The sequence below is a fragment of the Berghia stephanieae genome, chromosome 1 (assembly GCF_034508935.2).
Source record: "Berghia stephanieae isolate SIO BIC M18660-M18661 chromosome 1, UCSD_Bste_1.3, whole genome shotgun sequence".
NCBI classification, from domain to species: domain Eukaryota; kingdom Metazoa; phylum Mollusca; class Gastropoda; order Nudibranchia; family Aeolidiidae; genus Berghia; species Berghia stephanieae.
In genome coordinates, this window is record NC_088360.1 from 69,535,171 (window position 1) to 69,557,670 (window position 22,500).

Genomic DNA, 22,500 nt, shown 5'->3' on the forward strand with positions numbered 1-22,500 from the left:
ACTACTACTACTACTACTACTACTACTACTACTACTACTACTACTACTACCCTTTGTTTGCTATGTGTCTTTAAGTTGTTTTCATATTTACATCAATTTTGTATTTTTTTTAACTCGGCAACTTTGTGGTCTTTTTGACCGGGGAACCAAAAAAGAGAAATTTATCCCATTCACCATTCGTGTGGCCTCTCTAACCCAATGAATTGCAGAGATTATATTTCGCAATATCGATTCGCTACATGCAGCGTCATTTCCACACGATAGAGAATAAAGAGAGCGACCCTGTTAATGTAACTCTGACCTGTAAGGAGATACATAGTCTTGTTATTTGATAGTTCTTGTCTGCATCTGCCTAGCTTACGTTAACAAAGCAATTCCCGCATCTGTTTACAAATTACATCTACTGTTTTATCAATATTTACCTCTACCACTACAAACATTGTATTTTGGCTGTTTTGTTGGTATTTATTTATTTTTTCACTGACCTCATGATCAATGAGTGTGATAAGAGTACACCAACGTAGAGGGGAGAAGAGTGAAGGGTCAGAATTGGAATCCAGCTATAAGGGACGAGCTCTTTGATGGCCCAGGATGGAGAGCACGACAAAGATCTGAAGACACTGTTTACTGAATTGCCACAATTATTTGTTATTTGGATTCATTAGCCGTTATCAGGGACATATGGGACAATTTCAGATTGCTCTCCAAAGGCATTATGATCCAAGAGAAGCCTTGACTGTTGGCGAGCAACTTTTCCCTTTTCATGGTCGTTTCCAAATTCTCCAGTACATACCGTCAAAGCTAGATAAGTATGGAATAAAAGTCTTTTTGGGCGTGTGATGCCGCCAATGTCTTCCTATGTAATGGTACACCATATCTTGGCAAGGAGACCCATATAAGGTCTGGAAAAAGTGTTGGGGCAAGCACTGTCCTCAACCTTTTTAGAGGTATTTTAACTCTGGCAGGAATGTAGCATGTGAGAACTTGTATTTAAAAGATTATGGGCTTGGCCAACGGCTCCTGATGCAGAAGCTTACTCGTAGAGTGGTAGAAGGTCCCCAAGAAAGACCATGAAAGTATGCCACAAGGATCAGTCATTGAACCCACACTGTTCAACATCTACATCAGTGACATGCCTGCCAACCAATCACTTCAACTGGGCTAGACAGACGACTGGCCCGTCAATCAAAAGACTGTGAAGAAATAGAAAAAAAAACGCTCAGTGAGGAAACATCAACGCTGAAGGAATATTTCGACCAATGGTATTTGAATTCGAAAACCACGAAATCTGTGTCCACATTTCATTTGAATAACAGACAAGCCACCAAGACCCTGCATCGCAGGCTCTCCATTTCTGTCCATGACATAGTCTTGAGCATTTCTACTGTCGATTTCTGTAACTTAATTTTTTAAAGGAGTAGGTTGTTGGCCCTACGTCCAACCCCCAGACCTGGAGGTCCAGGATTGTTTTAGTGCTTCACTCTTAGATTGGCTGCTCTCCCCAAGCTAAGGAGTCTAACCTTCCCATTTGGTTTGTCTTCAGAGTGTCCTTCAACTAGGTAAACTGCCGTCCGAGGCTTTCGAGCTCCACCTACCTACGTCTAGGTTGGGAACATGGATGGTGTGTAAACCACGAATTTCTATTGTGAGTCGCCCTGCATCGCCCACCCACGTCTTGGGCTCTGCAGAGTTCCGACAAGATGGTCAACTCGGTCGATGCTCCTTCCCTAGGCGTTGTAGCAGAGCAAGATCAGTCTGGTCCCTCATTTGACGGTCATTGAGGCGCGCAAGCCCTCCGACCGCGACAAGGTCTTGATCCATCGGAGAGAAACGCTTTTTATTAGCAAACTAAAAAGACTGATTCCAAAAATGAACCACGAAATTGGTTTATATTTTGAGAGTTCTCAGAGGCAGTGTTCAGAGATAGCCTACATATTTATTTTTAACTGTTAAACCCCTGGTACAACACAACAATGTATCGAGGCTACCAACGGTTTTGCATTTATGTTTAATGGGGTTAACCCTAAGGGGGAATCTCTATGTATGTCCCAAAGAAAAAAAAATGTAAGATTTTATTGTCAACTCAAACAATTGAAAAAGTAAGCCTCCGTTAAAAACAGATGTTTAAGGTTTTGATTTTTTGGTTTCCAACGACACTCCAGCACGGTTTCCTCGAACTCCTCGGGACATGCAACTACGCTCCATGAAACCGTGCCTTGTCATAACGACGTGATGGGGAAGGAGGGGGGGGGGGGGCGGCAGTGTTGCTCAGTAGTATGGACTTGGCAATGCACCCAAAATATACCTAAGTTTAAAATCCACCTTCAGCAAGCCACATCTCCCTGGCTCAAATTGCGGCGCTGCGCTATAGCTTACATCTGGGTTATTCCAGTCTTCCCTTGGAATAGAGCCTAGGACACATTTCAGCTGGAGGATGAAAAAAAGAACATTATTGTTTATTTACTTTATATATATATATATATATATATATATATTATATATATATATATATATATATATATATATATATATATGTTTAGGGAGATAACTTTATACGTGACATGTTACCAGCTATTGTGTGTGTGGGGGGGGGGGGGTGGTATCTCAACATTCATTTACCGTCATGGCCAACCATTTGCAAATCGTGGCGCATGGTATTGAACATTAGATAAGAAAAGTAGAGAGGTGTCGGTTTTTTGCAAAACGGCAATGGAGTGTGTGAGTGGTAGACACACCTGCAGTGTAGATAGATAATACAATAAACGTATACGTAATTGTATATCACAGTAAATCATCAGTGGTCGAAATCGCCAGGCGCATTTTTAAAAATCCTTTAATTGATTTTTTTAAATTTGTTGACTGGGTGAAATTAGATCGAGGAAACCGTGTTTGAGGTAAAAATCAGTTCGAGGGAGGAATGGAATGATAACAAAGAATAATAAGGAATGAATTCGGGGCATTTGAACGTTCGAGGAAACCGTGCTGGAGTGTAATAGTAATACAGCACATAGATGGGCTCTCACTCATTGAATGACACCAAAAAGAAAAAAGATAAAGGCCCAAGATAAAAAACTGTAACCAGTCATTTCAAAATGGTATCATGTTGGAGAGAACCGGATATTGAAAATTGCATTTTAAGCTTAATTTCTAAAATCTTAGTTAAGATAAATGACTTCAATGAGAAGAGTGGCTCTTGCTTTTTAAATGAAATTTCTCATTCTTATTTTTTTTTAATACGTTAAAGACAATTTTCTTCACCTAGTTTATTCCGAATGATACCAGATTACCACGGTGGACCACGAAATTCATTACATTGAAACAATTTTTTAATAATATAGCTACCAGTATTGTGGAATTCTATTATGTATTGTTTCGTTGTTATTCAATATCTTTCAGATCATCTGGAAAGCATCACACCATTACCATATCCATTGAAAAGACCTAGACCCCTTAGAGTTGGCTTGTCAAAAAGACAGAAAGTAAGGCATCTTCATGAGAAATAAGCCACATTATAAGCGCCAACAGAAGAAGTGATTCATTTGCATATTAGTCAGGCTCAGCTTATTGATACAAAAAAAGTTACAAACCACCTCCTTAATGGGGCATAATAAAAACTTGTTTTTCGGAAAGATAACAATTCAAAGAAAATTTTCTGCAGTTAGAAAAAAAAGGAATTTTGAGATTCATCCGATTTCATGATCAAGGTTTGTTAGTTACACGTTACTAAGGACATGAACCCGAGATGGGTTTCCGACTTCCCATAGTGGGCAGGGAGGTACTTGCTGTGTCTTCTATACCCCTCTATCTGTTTTCCAATTGCTTTCTGTCTTTGTTTTGGAATGAGATTAGGTACTTAGTTTTGTCCTGACCCTGGCCGGAGAAATTGCATCAATTTTCTTTCTTTTTACTGGCGCTGATATGACCTAAATGTGTTGCTAGTGCCGTAAAACCCTTAAAAACAAAAAAAAACCCAAAAAAAGGACATGAACGACTGACCATGTCACGGATAATTAAATTCATTTACAGTTTTTTAAAGTCTAAGTCCAACTTATATATCAGTTTACTAGGTCCCTTCAATTCAGTGAATATCCCTATTCCGACAGGATTCCCATAAATTTCACTCAAAATAAATTATTAAATGAAAACAAAATGTGATGAAAACTACAACAAAAATAAAATTAAGTGACAAAAGTAACAAACATAAAGTACGTGACATGAACAGATTTTCCCTTACCTTTTGTCACTAGCAGTAACTCCATCGTGCACAATGCGAAAGCAGGTGGTTCAGCTCTGAAATAGTAGAATACGATTTAAAGCATATTGAAAAATATTTTTGTTTCCAAACGGGACTAAACCGTTCACGAGTTACATTCTAATGTCATATTGCTATTTTTGACATGATTTTAGTATTGTATCTATAATTCCAGTTTTGCTTGAATGCTGAAGCGATTGATAAGCATAAAATACAACTCGATTTCAATATTTCATATCCTTGGAGGAGTTGTCAATAGTTGAATTTCAGGTTCCAATATGACATGATCTTAACAATCGTCACAACCATTTTTTTCTTAATTCAATACTCTATTTTATAAATAAAATCAGCAGGCTTTTTATTCTTACGTGTAAATTTATGTCACTCTTTAATTGGAATCACACAATAATTCCAGTTATTATATTGAATTTGTTGTTTAATACTATAGCAAAGTGTGCCTACCCTGTCATGTCGCTTTTTGTGACAAAAAATTCATCACGGTTTCTGAGTGCAGAGGATTGGCCATTGCACGGGACTGATGAAGCATGTTTGTAGTGAACCAACACAGTGCGCCTTTTTCGATATATATTCATAGATCTTTTTTGTGTGTGTTTTAAACCTTATTGTGAAGCTTGCTGGACAAATATCTCAACATTTTAATGTGAAAAAGTTGCCTTCCTTCATTGTTGCTTGACCCTATTCCTGCATTGTGTTTAACAACCCCGACTCCTGCACTGTGGGGTACAAATTGTGTATCCCAGACTCTCGCGTAAGGAAAAGAACACAATTTACTGATTCCTGCACTGTGGGACACAAATGTACCCTAGACTCATAAGAGCAATTCAATATTTATATGCATTTTCCTGATCTGTGGGGTATAAATGTGCCCCAGACTTGTAAGAGAAATATATATAAACACTGTATATATTCATTTTATCTGCTCACATGCATTTCCAGAATATCGAAAGTTATTTTAGTATTCATTCATTTTCTGTACTTTGGGTGTAAATGTTCTTCATGTGGAGTGTATGTGTCTCTTGTCTCTAATTGATATCCAAATAAAATTATCAAGGACAACGCCAAGCTCAAGATTGCTGTCTTTGCTACAAAACATGATATGATGGTGATCATCTTTAGTTGTGTTCCCAAATTTGTTTGCTTTACGTCTAAAATAACTTATTTAAAACCCTGGGTTTGTCAATCTCTCGTCATTATAATATGTATGAAACTTTGTGCTGTCCTTGTTTTGGTGAAAAACTTTGCATAAATCGAGCCATTTTCTGCTAGTTGTTTGAGGTAGGTATAAAAATGATTTTAAAATGTTCAATTTAATTTACAGTAGTTCCTTGTACAGTAAAATAAATAAATCAATAAACATTACATCTAAACCTTGTGAAAGAAGGAAAAATAAACAAACTCACTTCAAATGATTAAAAATATTATTTAATACCTTTACTAAATCTTTGAACCATATTTCAGTATTTTTTATGCCCACCTTTTACTTTGAGGACAGCTTTGATCCGTCGAGGCATGCTGGAAATCAGGCTTTGGCACTCTTCTAGAGAAAGCTCTTGACTCCAAACATCTTTCATTGCTTCAACAAGGGCTTAACTGTTCGCTGGCTGTTTGTCTGCAATCTTGTTTTTCATGTAGTGCCACATATTCTCTATGGGATTGAGATCTGGACTGTTTCCGGGCCATTCCACGGTCGTGACCTTGTTCTTCGAAAGAAAGTCCTGAACAATTTTTGCTCTGTGGCAAGGGGCACCGTTGTGCATGAATATATTACACTGGTGTGACTGCAGATTAGAATGTAGTTTGTCTTTCAGTAGTTCCAGGTATTTTTGGCCATTCATCGTTGTTCCAGGAACCAAAAAATGTAGATCGGCAGTTCCTGACTTGGAAAATGCTCCCCAAATCATTTGGCTTGGCGGGTGTTTCGTGGTCTGGACTGTATACTTTTCATCATACTGTTTACAAGCTGGTCCTTTCACGTTATATTAACGAACAAAAACTGTTGCACAGTTGATTCGTCTGAAAACATGACGTTACCCCATTGCTCTTCAGTCCAATGTTTATGCTTCGACGCAAACGCCAATCGTTTCTGTTTCATAATTCGGGTCAGCCTGGGTTTTCGAGCTGGTTTGTGAGATCGGAGGCCGAAATCATCAGTCAAGCGTCTTGAGACTGTCCGACGACTGACTCAACACCACATAACATGAGCACAGATCGAATTTTTTGGCATGAGGCAGTAGGATTCTTCGAAACCACTATCCTAATTACCCTACCAGCTCTGGGAGAAGTTTTCCTTGATCGACCAGTTTTGTCTCTGTCTGAAAAAAAGTCCTTCTGATCGGTTCTTTTGAATAGCATTGTGTACTGCAGTCTTGCGGCACCCTACCTTGCATGATATGTCGCAAACTGTGTAACCGTCATTGAATAATGTCATCATTTGAGCCCTAACAATGCTAGAAATGGGTGGATTTTTGCCCATTTTTATGCTGTCCACAAAGGTCAATCAAGTGACTATAAATTGCTTCAGAATGTCAATATGAACATCAGCCTTTTCTGTCAGCTATCAAAATTGATTCCCCAGTGCAGGAATCAAGGGGGGGGGGGTGTAGAGGGGAGTATGACAGAGCTTTTGAGATACGGTATATTTGTATTTTCCTTATGTGTAGTATGGGGTATTACTGTACACCACAATTCAAGAATCAGCATATTGTGTTTATTCCACGTATATGAGTCTGGGGTACATTGTATTCCACAGTGCAGGAATCGGGGGGCGGGGAGTATGACAGAACTTTTGGAATACGGTATATTTGTATTTTTCTTATGTGTAGTATGGGGTATTTTTGTACACCACAATGCACGAATCGGCATATTGTTGTTTATTCCATGTATATGAGAGTCTGGGGTACATTGTATCCCACAGTAGAGGAATCAGACATGAAAAACGTCACGTGTTCCCGAAACTACTCATTTTGCCAATGTTTCACTATTATTAATTTTTGAGAAATTGCTCAACATTTGGGTCAAATCCGTTGATATTTTAAGAGCCAAATATCAGCCCTTTGGCTGGCAGGTGTTTCATGGTCTGGACTGTATACTTTTCATCCTACCGTTTACCCGCTGGTCGTCTCACGTTATATTTACGAACATATATATATATATATATATATATATATATATATATATATATATATATATATATATATATACACACATACATATATATATATATATATATTTATATATATATTTATGTGTGTGTGTGTGTGTGTGTGTGTTTGCGGGGTGTTAGTAGTAATGATTATGATGATGATGATGATGATGATGATATAAGAATGTTTATGATGATGATGGTGGTGATGTTAACCAGAAAGTTAATGAGGATTGTGTGACGAGCAGATAACGTTATCCTTTTTTTTATCGTTGCCGTTGAGGGCATTTTCTTGTTATATTTTCATTCTTTCTTTCCTTTTTCTCTGTTTCTGTTTTTTCGATAAAGTCTGACCAGGTTCAATGTAAACTCGAATCAGCAAAGCCAAAAATCTGTGATAATTGTACATAGACATATTTTCTGAATAATGTTGTTTGTTGTTTTTTAATTAATTTAAATGTTTTAATTAATTTATTTGTATAACTTTAAAACACAATTATAATTGGTTTAATTTAAAAAATTAAGGTTTAACTATAATCAATTAAACCAGTTTTCGTTGGAAAACAATTTTTATACATTTTCTGATGTAACTGGGATGGGATTTTCTGTCTTTAATGTTTCATATTTTATTTTTCCCATTCTGAACTGTGATGATCATTTTTATTTCGGGGTGGCAATGAATGTCTGAAATATTTCATGTTGTTAATTAGTCTATGTCGTGTTCTAATAATGTTATGCTTATAAGATAAAAATAGATTGATATGATAGTATGGTCAGGCGAGGATGTTGCTTTTACTTCCTTCATCAAAATGCGATTATTGTTTTTGTTTTTTTTTTTCAATTTAGCTTTTTATGTAGCGCAATATCCACTAAATGTGCTCAAGACGCTTTACAAAGTTTTTTCCCAAGACATGAATCCCTAGCACGTTATTATTTTGAACCTTTTTATCGTATCCCAATTTAAATTGCATTTTTTCACCTTGGCTGTCTTTTTACATGTTTCTTTATGCATTTTAAAATTTTGAAAGGAGAAAAACAACTCCTGTGATATTCTTTTCTTGTTAATACTGTTACATTGTTGATTTAAGAGTCATCTTTGGATTTCTTTCATATTTACAATTTTGTTGCAAATAAAAAATGATCTGAACCTCACATCTTTTTAGCTGAACTAACGCGATTTTAAAACAGCCATCTTTCATGAGACCTAATTACTTCCAAACGTTCTTCCTTTGAGCTATCGACCATCCTACATGGTTGAGTTGAGAAGCTGACAATAAGCATTAATCTTATTCTTGTCCTTTTGAGCCTTGAGGCCCAAGTAGCCAGAGTGTATACAGTTTTAGGTGTGAAAGAGATATGAACAATAGCTAGGTCTTCTGTGCTCCTGCAGTGATATATCACAAAGTATTTTCTGTCACTTAGATCTTTTTTAAAAATGTTTATCCGGCTGGGCGGATGAAATTCCCCTTAGGGCATGGGAACGTTGCCCCCTCCACCTCTCCCCCCCCCCCCCCCCTCTTTCGCAAGGGGTATAATAATATTTCTCACGGAACCATGAGTCTTGTAGCCTTGAGGCTCCAATCAACCAATAGGAATTCTCTGTTGGAAACCTGTTCTTGTGTCTGGATGAGGCTCTCCATATTTTCACTTTCAACCAACGACCCACATCCTTCTGTCAACGTATGCCGAAAAATCAGTGTCCTCAATTTTCAGCTTGGGTGGCACCCTTGGCGAAGCACACAAGTTGCTATCGTTCAATTGTTAACTCCAAAACGTACGCTTTTAGACCTGTCAATCGTAGTCCCGCCAGTCTCACTCTTACTATACCGTCCATCACCCAAAATGACATCAACATGACATACCAGAGTTCATTTGTCACAACTCATTTCAACAAAATAGCTCGCTCTCCAACGTTAATTTGCACCTTCGCCTTTCCAACACTAATCGTTTCACAAAACTGCTTCGACACAACTGGCTGATGACAACCCGTGTCTGTCAATTCCTTTCAGCTTTTTCATCCACTGTCACATTTTTGAATAATGACATCTCGTCATTCTTCACCACAGAAGAGCATCCGTTGTTCACAATGACAATGTTACCGCTGCCTGTCGAGCATGGTCCACTTTTCCGCATTGGTAACGAGAGACGTTTTCTATAGGACCCTTTCTCTGTGTTTGTTTTACTTTAAAGGGTTTGATGGCGATTGCAACACAAATAAGTCATTTCAGCGCCATAAAAAAAAACAGGAATAAGATGAGATAGCAAAAAGAATTCTAGATTGACAATTGAAAGAATTCGAGAAAATGTAAGATAACGGGGACATGTTCAAACATGAAACAGCAGTAGATTCCAAGAGCAAACTATCAATGTGCTTGGTTTGAAATCACCTAAAAGTCCCATCTAGACAAGCACAGGGCCCCGCTGAAAGAAACACACTCAAATGCTAACAATACATTCAAAACTAAAGTATAAATTTCAGAGTACATGACAGAGAGACGATTTACATGAAAAAGAAGGCTAGGACAAAACCAAAAATCTCATTCAAAGATAAAGACAGAAAGCAACCTGGAAAATAGATATAAAGGGATAGAAGACACAGCAAGTAACTTCCCTGCCCACTATGAAAGATCAAAAGACCCCACCCTGGTTCAACCGGTCGGCACACAAACTATTGAACTTCGTGCCCGAATTTATTGTCAAAATCACTTGGTTTCAGGTTCCGTCCACGAGTTCGGTCAGATCAAGACTTTCCACTGTGGACTTGATTTGGACTAAAGCATCAGCCGGTAGCCTTTGTATTATAAATACACATCATTTCAAAGACTAATGCTTCTGGTTAGTGCTGTCCAATCAACGAATCAAGTCTTTTCACATTCACACGTCAATTGATTCTCCGCATTCGATCCTCTTTTTTAATCAAAACACCATAACATTTTAATATGCTGCATATCAGGGCAATGTTGTTGATGTTAATAAAACCGTGTAGGCTACTCTTTTCTAGACACTGGAATTTTGAAACGTATCCCAGCGCATTTGGATGAATTTTCAAAGATCTTATAAGGTTTGCTTTTCGTTTTTAAGGGTTTTACGGCGCTTGCAACACATTTAGGTCATATCAGCGCCAGTAAAAATGAAGAAAATTGGATAATAAAAACATTCTGGGTGTACAATTGAAAGGACTTGAGAAAAAAGTAAGACAAAGGCGAATGGTTCGGATAGAGATCAGGGGCCGTTTTCATGAACGCGGACTAGCGCTTAGTCTCTGACTATCTCTGACTTTCGTCAATGACTTGTTTTTGTTTTTGTTTTTAAGGGTTTTACGGCGCTTGCAACACATTTAGGTTATATCAGCGCCAGTAAAAAGGAAGAAAATGGGATAGTAAAAAGTTCTAGAATTACAATTAAAGCACCCAAGAGAAAGGAAGACAAAGGGGAACTGGGAACAAATAGGGATCAGATGCAGATTCCAAGAGCAAACCATCAATGTACTTAGTTTGAGATCACCTATAAGTCTCATCCGGACACAAGCACAAAACCCAACAAAGAGGAATACACTCAAATGCTTACATTATACATTTAAAATAACAAACATAATAATACATAACAGAGAATGATTTACAAGGAAAAAAATATCATCTCCCAAAACAATAACTATGCATTTGACTGTTTCCCTCCCAGCCAAGGAATTCCAGCCAGGGTCAGGACAAAACCAAATAATCTCACTCCAAGACAACGACAGAAAACAATTGGAAAACGGGTATGGTGGGATAGAAGACACAGCATGTACCTCCCTGCCCGCTATGGGAGGTCTGGATCCCCACCCAGCGTCAATGACTTGAAAAAAATCGGATTTCATGTGAGCTAAGCAAGTCCGGGACTAAAATCACGGCACCTTCGGTTTTAGTCATTTGCCGAAGCAAGACTTCGCGCTTTAGTCAGAGTCTAGTTAATAGGTGACACATAGCGTCAACAAGATAGCAGCTATTTTTAGATTAAGTGCGCTTCGCATCGGAAAAAAAAATACGGTCGGTTACCAATGAGAGAAGCCAAAAGTGTCCTGTTGCCATTGACACTGGCTTTAAAAAAACTATAAGTATAAGATAAGTGCAGATCGTCGAAAGTACACATCACATTTTTGTGAGAATTAAAAAAAAACTGAATCTATTGGCTCGGAGTTGAGAGTGAACAAGAAATTGAAGGGTTTGCGTCAAACAACAACCCAGTGGGGACAACGTTATTATATTGACATTGCAATTGACTGAAATAATGTGATTAATCAGAACACACTTTCTCGTTTGTATAATTTGTTTTGTTTGTTTTGTTTTGTTTTTTTTGGTTCAATTTCTTTGAGTTTCAACCTCGGTGTTCGTTGTCTCAATGAAACTGCCATTGGCCTAAATATAGAATTGACAGTCAACGATGGGCATCATTGCAATCTATAACAGTCGACAGTCAATATTACGTGTGTTGCTAATTTCCTCTTTGGAAATCTTTTGCGTTGTAAGTATGAAGGCGTATGTATCTTTCCTGCCTTCATGTAATAGAGAGGTGATGTTACCCGCACAAAATAGCCAAATAAGGCACCGTCCATACAACGACTACTTCTAGGCAAGTGACTAGCTAGTCCGAGACTAGAAAGCGTTCATGAAATCCGATTTTTTAAGACACTTGCTTTGCTTGGGCTAAAGATTAGCTAGTCCTTTACTAGACTAGTAAATTATTAAATCTGGTTCTCGTTCATGAAAACAGACCCAGATGTAGATTCCAAGAACGCTTTATCAGTGTACTTAGTGTGAGAATACCTAAATGTTTCACTCAGACACCACCACAATATCCCACTAAGAGGAATTCACTCAAATGTTAACATATCATATGTTTAAAATAAAAAATAACAATACGTAACAGAGAGAAAATTTACAAGGAAAAAAATATCCCAAAACTATAACTTCCAGCCTAGGACTCCGGCCAGGGTCAGGACAAAACTAAGTAACCTCATTCCAAGACAAAGACAGAATGCCGATACAGGGGGATGAGGGGGGGGGGGAAGACACAGCAAGTACCTCCCTGTCCACTATGGGATATCTTATAACTTATTAAAACAGTTTTAAAAAACATGGGAAGCTTTTTTTTTTCAAAATAGCCTCACAATTGGGCAGTGAAAATTACTGGCCCAGAATTACAAATGAAGTATTAAAGACATTGATATTTCTGTATATACGAACTTTAATTATTCAAAGAACTATGAACCATCAGATACATTTGAATCAATAATATCACACATTTATGCTCAAAACATTTCATCCTAAATTGAATATGTACATCCGAAAGTCTTCGCAATTTTCATTAGATTGTGGCGTGCAACATATTGTCATCTTCTCTCTAACCGTAACACTTCGCTTATGTCAATGTGACGTCACAACTTTATTTGTATTATTGTTGCCCTAAAACTTCCGTTGTCTAGCTCTCTTCAGTATTTTATTGATAAAGACAAAGGCATTTCATTGACTTAAATTATCTCAATGCTAGACTTTGCTCTGTAAGATGAGACGTTCTTTCATCTTATTTATATAACTCTTCGAAATGGAAACTGTCCAAGCCCATACGCTGAAATTACTAACTTTTTGGCTGACAAGCTCAATGCCTTGGTTCGCCGCATAGTCCGAAGCCCAATTCACTTTACGAGCTATAACCTGCGATACTACTACTATATCGTAGCTTCGTAAAACAGAGAGACGGCGAACAGAGCTCTATCTATTTTAACACAACCACTTGAAGTGGCCAAATACGGAACGTTGAAATCGTTCTAAACCTCAGCATATGAACTTTCCGAAGAAGAGCCGACAGCCTCCCTTGTCAATATGAATGGACTTGAAGACAGGAAACCATCAGAGTAGATGGACTCGATGTTGGTACTTTTGGGACCACCATTCTTTTTTTTTTATTTCGACACAACTTTGTTGTTTTTAGAGGTTTAACGACAATTGCTACACAAAATGAGAACAGCTGATCGTACGAAAGTTTTATTTGGACACAAGAACGGGACTCCTTGATTCAAAGAGGGACAAAATGAAATTATTGCTATACATAAATAAATACCAATTATAATATCACATAAGTGGAAGATAATATACAAAAATAACCAATTGTTTTATTTGTTTTTAAGGATTTTACGGCGCTTGCAACACATTTAGGTCATATCGTGCTATGGTCAAGAACTCGATGCTGAAAACCAATACAAGTTCAAAAATGGTATATTATCCCATAGAACTACGTGGGACAAATAGAAAAAAAGGGTGTAGAATAAATATCTGTGTTTCACATGTGAAAAACAAAATCAAAAGAAATATTTATATGCTGACATTTTTTACATTTTGCGATTGGATAAGACACACAAAAAACGAGATTCACAAAATTCTGTTATTAGAAAGTCAAATGAATGAGTAAAAACTTACAATTTGTGGTAACTTGAATTGTGGAAAAGAATATCTTGTTATTATTCGAATAAAATATTTTCAACTGAAAACGTTTTCTTTGTGGTTTGTTTTTATTGTTTATTAGCTTTACGGCATTGGCGACAATTCATGACAATGGAGAAAGATGGCAAAGTTAAATACGTTGTGTAAGTCTACCCTTATAAGCGCACAAACATCAAGACAACAGAAAGGGTGAAAGTGTAAGAAGAGAACATGCAATGATCCATGAGCATTCTGTCCTTCAGACTTAGTTACAGGATTACAACCAAGAGAGAAACATTCAAATGTCTACAAAATATTGTATTAAAGGATAAGGGGCTTTGCGGCGCGTATTACACGTTTTAGTCCTTTCCTTTTCACCGAAAAAAAAACAAAAACAAAACCGGGCAGGGACCTGACGAAACCAAATTAAATGGTATCAATCCAGAATTAATCGAAAGCTCTCATTATGCGGATTTTTGTTTTGTTTTGTGTTTGTTTTTAAGGATTTTACGGCGCTTGCGACACATTCAGGTCATTTCAGCGCCAGTTAACGGGAAGAAAATAGGATAGTCAAAAAATTATAGATTTACAATTGAAAGCACACGAGAAAAAGTAAGACAAAGGGGAATGGTTCGAATTGAGAACATAATATAGTTTCCAAGAGCCCACTAAAAGAAAAGATAATATAGTACATAACAGAGAGATGATTTACAAGAAAAAAAATATCATCTTCCAAAACTAACTATACATTTGACTGCTTCCCTCAAAGCCAGGGATTCCGACCAGGGCCAGGACAAAACCAAGTATCTCATTCCAGGAGAAAGACAGAAAGCAAGTTGGAAAACAGATATAGGGGGATAGAAGACATAATAAATACCTCGTTGTCCACTATGGGTGGTCAGGAACCCCACCCAGATGCGGATTTTTAAGTTTCATGAGAAAATATAAAATATAAAAAATATGGAAGGTCGTTACATCTATCGGTAACAGACAAAAAGTTTGGACATGAACTTTTTTTATATACGATATGATTCCTTTCATAAGCAGATACAAAGATAGAGAAATACAACTTCGGTAAGAAAACAATCAAGAAGATAGCTTAATGCAAATATATCACAATAATAATACAGGCGCGCACACATAAACACACACACACACACACACACACACACACAAATAGAATATTCATTTTTCTAATTTTATAACTACCTAGTAAGTCTTCAGCTTGCAATGTGTGGACTGCTAAATCAAGACAAGTAATAGGCTGGGGCTTAAGGCAAATTTCAAAATAATTGCATAAATTGGTAAGCATTGACCCAAGTATAAAAAGGTGTTGTTTCATCTCCAAAAGAAGCTGCACGATGTTGTGATTGCTTGAGAACAAATTGAAGTATAAATCAAATTTGACTAAATGTACGAAGGCGAAGGCAAAAATAGAAAGATAAATAGCACGCCTAGAATTTAAAAAATACTTATTTCACTCTTAACCAACTAAACATGTGTAATTTCAGTCAAAATAAAAGACACCCTACATAAAAGTCCCAAATAAGCTTAGCACCCTACATAAAAGACCCAAATAAGCTGGCTCTTTTTAAATATAAAGTCTTTAAAATCTATATCAAATTTCTAAGAGGTTTGGATTGTCTAAATTTACTTGAAGTCTAATCTTAAGTGAGAAATTTATCGAGAAATAGTCTCTTACGAGTGAAATTGTAACATACATCATTTTTGTCTAAAAATATTAACTCCTGGACACAAAAAAATATTTGATTAAATTTATTGACAACAACCCATAAGAGAGGGAAGGGTGGGACGTATTAAATTGCTTTATGAACGGCAAATAATGTTAATATCTTATAAACAATTGCCGCTTCGTTTATACAATTAGATTCAACATGTCAGTTTCAAGTGTTTAAAAAGAGCTTTCGAAACATTTGTATTTTTTGTTTACACAAAAACACGGCTGCATGTCATAATTCTTCAAAACTTTAGATCGACTGTAATGATAAGGCATTGGGTAAGTTTCTTGAAAACTGGATCGGTATACCTATAACACAATACAATCAAACAAAATTAATTCTTCACCCCTGTCTATAAATTATAGTAAGAACAATACATTAAAGTAGTGAAAGAACACGTAAGATTACATCAGAAATAGATTTGTAAAAAGATATTGAACACTAGTAGTAGTATATGATTACGTGATTTATCAACATTTTAACAAATTTAATCATATCCATAACATATAGATGTGGATGTAATGAATTTATTATATAGTTCACTATTAGAATACCAAGTAAAATGTTGTATGTATGCATTCTAAAATGAATGGAACTTTATTAAATATTGAAACCTACGTTAAGTTTTAGATTCGGCTGCCTTTAATTTCATAATTCTCTTCTCTTTTGATTCATCTTGGAAACAAATTTGTTGTTTTGTTTTGTTTTTGGTTTTGGTTTTTGTTTTTGCTTTTTTGTTTTTTAAATTCAGGAGATAAAATGACGCTTTTAATACCATTAGGCCATTTCAAATCCAGAAAAAGAGAGTATGATGATAGGATAATGGAAAATTAATAGACCGATAGTTTAGTGCCGATTTTATGACCGAAGTAAAAATAAGGACAAAAGAAGTGATTGCAATAGCAGGCACATCAATTCATGGATCTAGTCTGTCTTTTTTTAATGCCCTATACGCACAGTGGCACAAGATCCCCGCTAAGAGAACGACTCACTATAATATACTCGTAACAATCCAATTGATACAACATGAGATATTTACTTTACAAGAAACAAGAACCACCTTCTACAAATAAATATTTTGACTATATCACTTTCAATAAGAGAGCCCGGTCAGGACCTTTGGAAAAAAAAAACATTATTCGGTGAAAAGACAGAAATCTACAAGAATGAGACATAATATAAAAGAAACAACAAGGATCTCTAAAAATAAGAAAGCACACAAAAACTTTTTTAAACAATGAGAAAACACATTTGTGGTTGAAACCTTATTTTTCTTTTTAAATATAGAAAGACATGGCGGCATACATGCTTATGTAATGATTTTAACCCTTACTACGATTATATTTTCAGCGCATTAATAGTTGTTTTTCTATTTAAAAAATAAGTGGTTACAAATCGCGCCTTTTTGGTCATCTATGGCAATAAATTAGTAGATCATTGTTGATAATAGTTGGAAGGCAAGGAATATATTTTGAGGAATTTATTGAGTCACTCTGGCTGGTATTTCAGATTAATCGACGGGTAATAAGAGTGATATTATGAAATCTACAAGTGCAATTTTCCTTGAATAATCCTCAACATTTAACTAAAGGAATGAGGACGACTTGAAAAAAAATTCTCAAAGAATTGACGTAGATAGATTTCGAACTTATTTCCTTTATCCGTTATTAAGATTATTAAGATAACTTCTCAAAAAAATTTAACAAAAAATCGACATGACAAAAAGGATTTACGTGTGTCGAATTCATTGAATCATTATGGAATCTTTACAGTAAGAATACATTCAATTTTTAATGTTCATAATTGGTAGCTATAACTTCATAATTTTCAAAACAAAGTTTTTATTAACCATTGTCACCAACACCTGTAGCGGCTTTATGAGAGTCAGACACAATTGCGACACTTTTAATTGACTGTGGATGGGTTTTGGCTTTGCGAACATTACACAACCATTTGATAATCCTGGCATTCCGTTCAACAACCGACGTCGGATGCTGGGAATTTTCTAAAGTTTGGGATTCGCTGTTGTCAATGTCGCCAGAAAAACTACTGCAAATGCTGGCTGCGTCGTGTGAATCCAAAGAGCTGACACTGGCTAATACATCACTATTTTGAAGTTCTCTCAACCTGTTCAGAGGCTCCAGTACGCCTTTTTCAAGACCCATTTGGTTGAAGAACTGTTCCAAGTCAGCGCCGGCACTGGCTCTCGATAAACGGCTGTGGTTGGAGACGAGTGAACTATCTCTAGAATGTTGGCTTTCCACTTCTAGTCTGCAACCAATGTCTGAATGGGACCGGGGCAATGAAGGGTTGAAGTGAGAAGGGGAATATGATGGGCGCAATGAACTCTCGTGTAACGAGACGTCCATTTTCCCACTTACACTCTGCTTTTGTCGAACTACTTCCTTCTTACTGTTATTACTATTTCCGCCCGTTAAAGAATCCGCGCTAGTTGTAACGGCGGCTGGAATGGCGTTCACCTCGGAATCACAGCATACAACTTGGTCCACACTCTCTATGGACATCTCCACGATCACGCCTGGAGTGCTCAAAGCGGAAGACATGGCAAGGGAAGAAACCTCTGTTTTATTATTATTATTATTATTATTATTATTATTATTATTATTATTATTATTATTATTATTATTATTATTATTATTATTATTATGTAAAGCTATTGAACTGTTTGATGCAGTATTTGAATCAGTCTTTGAACCTTTCCTTTCACGTTTGCTATGGCCTTTATTCGACATTGAAACTTCAGGAAATCTCTTCCTACCTTTAGTATTGCTATTTACAGGAGATGGTGGTTGACGATTGGTGTCATTATTGGACGTCACTGTAAGATTCAATTCTGCCTTGTCACTATTGACCCGGTCGTCAAAAGATTTTGGATTGGGAATGAAAATTCGTGTAGCTTGGTATGTAATATCTTCCCCACTGTTCTTGAAATTATCCTTGGAAAAGTCATCATCACCATTACTGGTGCCCAAATCGATTGTTCTGTTTAAAAGTGGAACAGTCGCACCACATGAATTGAAACGTCTTCTTAGATTTGCAACAAAAGAACCCTTTCCTTTGGTATCAGGAGCGTTCTCGCTATTAAATTCTGTATAATTTTGATTGGAATCCCACGAATGCTTCCGTGATTTGTCAAGTCTAGGTTCTTTAGTTGTACTGTTTGTCTGAGGCAATGAGGGTTTTCTAGGAGGGGGAATAGGTCTGTCTCTGAGCTTTCTCGGAATAGGGACAGGCTTTCTTGACACTGAATGTTCAGTTGGCAAGTCTGACTGGACTTTGTCTTTGGCGTTTGATGCAATTTGCTTTTGATGAGAATGTAAAACGTTGTCTTTGGCAAAAGACTGACAATCTAAAGTAACATTATTTGATTTCTTTGGTAGTTGTTCCGTCAAGGTTAAGCCTCGAACCTTCGCCTTTTCGGTAAATGTGTTGTCCCTTGTCTCGTTGTCATCATTGATGTCATCTTTCGTTGCGAAGGAAATGAGAGATTGGAGCTTGGTAATGTCAAACTCAGACTTTGATCTCGACGGTTTTTTCTCCACAAAGACGTCACCCGTCAAACTGAAAGAAAAAAGAAAAAAGGATGAAAACAGAGAAACATGACGTGTTACTTGGGCAATCAGTCTTACTTTATTCATTTTGTCGTGGCAAAAGGTGAACTCTCCTGAACGAGAGGTAGTTTAAACAACTTAATACAGGAACCTTTTATTAGCATTTTAAAAATAATAATAAACATGTGTTGACTTGTATAAGGTGCCGGCTGACAGTTTGAAATGTGTGGCCCTATCCATTATTAAGTCGAAATGAACGAGATGGTGGAAATGGCGGTTAACTAAATATGAATAGAATAGGTGATAATTGATTTTTGAAATATAAGAAAGAAACTCTTTTCATTTAAATTAATTCAAATCCAATGGAGTCCATCCCTAAATAGTTCCGTTTATAAATTACTATATTATCATTATATAATCTTTTATTGGTCATATTAAGTAATAATTATTTCTATTACTGTTGCTTTCGTTAGCGGCGCTTGTGGCACTTTTAAATAATATTATATCCTGGACCATTCAATCTCGTGCTTGGGTTTATGAAAGAAGCACCCCAAGTCTGACAAAAAAAGGTATAATCTTTTTTTCTAAAATACCACTGTAGTGCGTGAGTCTGGGAACCATACATCTGATGATGATGATAATGATGATGATGATGATGATGATGATGATTAATAATAATAATAATAATAATAATAATAATAATAATAATAATAATAATAATAATAATAATGGATGACAAGACACTTCACATGTCTAATAATCTCTGCTAAATATCACAGGCCTGAGACACGACACAAAGTATGTTTTTCCAAACACCAAAAAATAAATAAATAAATCAAAAAATAAATACTATGATTAAAACTAAGATACAAATCCTGGCCTTATCACATAGATACTTTTTTTTAATGTGCACCTTAACTGAAATTGAAATATTTGCTTCCTTTGGTTTGATTTTTGGGTCTTTTTTCAATTAAATTCTGCTCTAAACATTCAAACAGCGGTCTGGGGGGTGGGGAGGGAGGGGGGATAGAGGGGTCCAATTTGCGGCATATCCAACTGCCAAAAAGTCTGGAGGTTCTGATTTAATTAATCTGATTAAATGTTGTAATATACAAATCTAAAAATTAAACACTACGGTTGACGTCGCCTTATGGGGGATTTTGTCTAATGGCATGTATGTGCGGGTATGTATATTTAGAGATGCAATTGTTGGCAGTGCAGAGATGTGTACGTATGAGGAAATGAGAGGAAGGAGGGTGGTTGTTGTTGTTGCTGTTGTGGGTGTGTGTGTGTTTGTGTGCGCGCATGTGTGTGTGTGTGTGTGTGTGTGTGTGTGGCGGGAGGGGGGGGGGGGAGGAAGATGGTGAGCATATATGTTGGCGTCACTGATCCACAAATGGGCCGACTGCAGTATCAATACCCTTTGGGAGAGGCCATTGCAATTGTTTCAATTAAGTAACGATCCCGTCACAGGTTTGTTTGTCCTTAATGCGTGTATGGATAGGAATCAAACATAACACAAGCATCGCGGCATTGGTGCCAATAAATGGCAGAATCACCGTTGCGTGAAATATAGTTTTCATAACGTTTTCACATTGACGCAGTATAGATTACTTACAAGATCTGGCGATTTACACGCCATACAATCAGAATATTCATAAACAGAAAAAAAAATAATAAAAGTAAATAAAAAATAAAACAAACCGATTTCCCAGATGATAGAGGAACATATTGATGTAATTCAGAGTAAACAAAGATTAATATGTAGATTCAACCATGTACAGTGGTTTGTAAGCGCCCGTCTGACTAGGTCATCTGTCAGGGGAAAATAGATCAATAAAAGGTGTGATTGAATAGTCAGGAATGTTACGAGGAATCGTCATGAGGGGATTGATCTTGAAGTAATGTAAAACTAGCTACAGAAATACCAACAAATCTGCGTTTGTTAAGGTAGAAATGAAACGTTCACTAAAGATACTTTTATTATTGAACCACTCAATTTAAGCTACTTCCAAGATTGATGGAGGAGAGAATCAATTACGCTCTCTCTTGAATCATCTTCGACCGAGGGCAAAAAAAATAAAATGACGTAAATCGTACATCTTAAGAAAAGCAATGTCGCAGTATCAGGTTGTCTAGATTTTACTTTCAATTTCATTAACTTGTGCAACAATTATCGCGTAGCTACATTATCTAATATACTAAAATGTCTTTGTCTATAAAATGAATATTCTTACTCTGGGATGTAGCACCATCTTTTTGAAAAATGAAATTCCTTCCCGGATAAAGGTGTTCACAAAAGATTTTCTTCCAATAGTTTTATGTAATTATCAGTATTATTTGCCGTGTCAAATAAGTGTATTTGGGTCTTCTCATTCCATGAAACACCAGCTGAAATCATTATTTTATTTTTAAAACGACTAGTAAAAAGCCCGCAATTTCGAGGGGAAAGAACTATTTTCATTCGATATTGTACCCACCATCATTTAATGAGGGCAGATTGGTAAACAACGTTGTCTGTGTAACTTGGTACATCCTCTGTTTATTTTTCTGTGTGGCCCAACATGAAGTGTAAGCCACTATAGCTTCTGACCCGTGACAGAGCAACATACAGTTGTCCGTGTGTGAAAACAGATTGTGGTAAGAAAATGAACTGCGAAAATAAACCTGAAGTAGCAGACGTGAGCAGAGTTGAAAGACGACCCTGGGGAGGCTTTCTGAAAGCTCCTACAAAGGGAAACATCTCAAATAATATTCCCTCAACTAACCCCAAGAAAAAATAAAACCTAGTACCTTTAACTAACCCTAGCACCTTTGCTAAGACTTATGGCTAACCCGAAAAGAAAAAAAATCCTCTGATCTCGAGCTAACCCTAATAGAAAAAAAACCTCGGAGTGCTTTGCACTACTTTTCAATACTTCACAAATAAAAATGGCGGCCGAGAATCAAAACAATAGTCAATTTAGGACATTTTAAACTTTCACAGATCTATCAAGGTTTGTTCTACGTTTTTTAAATGCTTCTATATGATGACAAATTGAATAAATAACGCCTGACAAAAGATCAACGGTGAAAATACAAATTGAAAGAATACTGGGGATGTAGGAGCTTTCGGAATGTCTCCCCGATCCTGGGATCGAGAACTTACCTAACAGTTTACCAGTTGAGAGTTTGCCCATAATTCATAACTAAGTAATATACACTGATCTATACTTACATGAAAGAAAATGGGTGTTTTGACCACTTTAATCCTGAGGTCAAATGAAAATCTGGAGCAGACGTGAACAGTATCAAGTATTCCATCATAATAATACGTTTT

General features: G+C 36.5%; 2 protein-coding genes across 3 annotated transcripts in view; one reads left to right on the forward strand and one right to left on the reverse strand.

The window, feature by feature from the left end:
• The window catches only part of LOC144980529 (uncharacterized), an 11,430-nt gene extending 7,451 nt beyond the window's left edge, over nucleotides 1-3,979 (forward strand). The window contains exon 3 of the mRNA XM_078928184.1: nucleotides 3,397-3,979. Within this exon, the coding sequence (XP_078784310.1) occupies nucleotides 3,397-3,503 (107 nt within the window). The 3' untranslated portion in view covers nucleotides 3,504-3,979. The remainder of the gene's footprint in view (nucleotides 1-3,396) is intronic.
• Nucleotides 2,362-22,500, reverse strand: part of LOC144980535 (uncharacterized) — an 84,342-nt gene continuing 64,203 nt past the window's right edge. Inside the window, exons 4-6 of one of the 2 annotated variants that reach the window (XM_078928204.1) lie at nucleotides 18,389-19,191; nucleotides 4,235-4,290; nucleotides 2,362-2,427 (exon numbers count right to left, since the gene is read on the reverse strand). In XM_078928204.1, the coding sequence (XP_078784330.1) occupies nucleotides 4,244-4,290; nucleotides 18,389-19,191 (850 nt within the window). In that variant the 3' untranslated portion in view covers nucleotides 2,362-2,427; nucleotides 4,235-4,243. Of the gene's footprint in view, nucleotides 2,428-4,234; nucleotides 4,291-12,620; nucleotides 19,192-22,500 lie in introns of those variants that run through there. The other variant, XM_078928196.1, reaches the window with a different exon arrangement.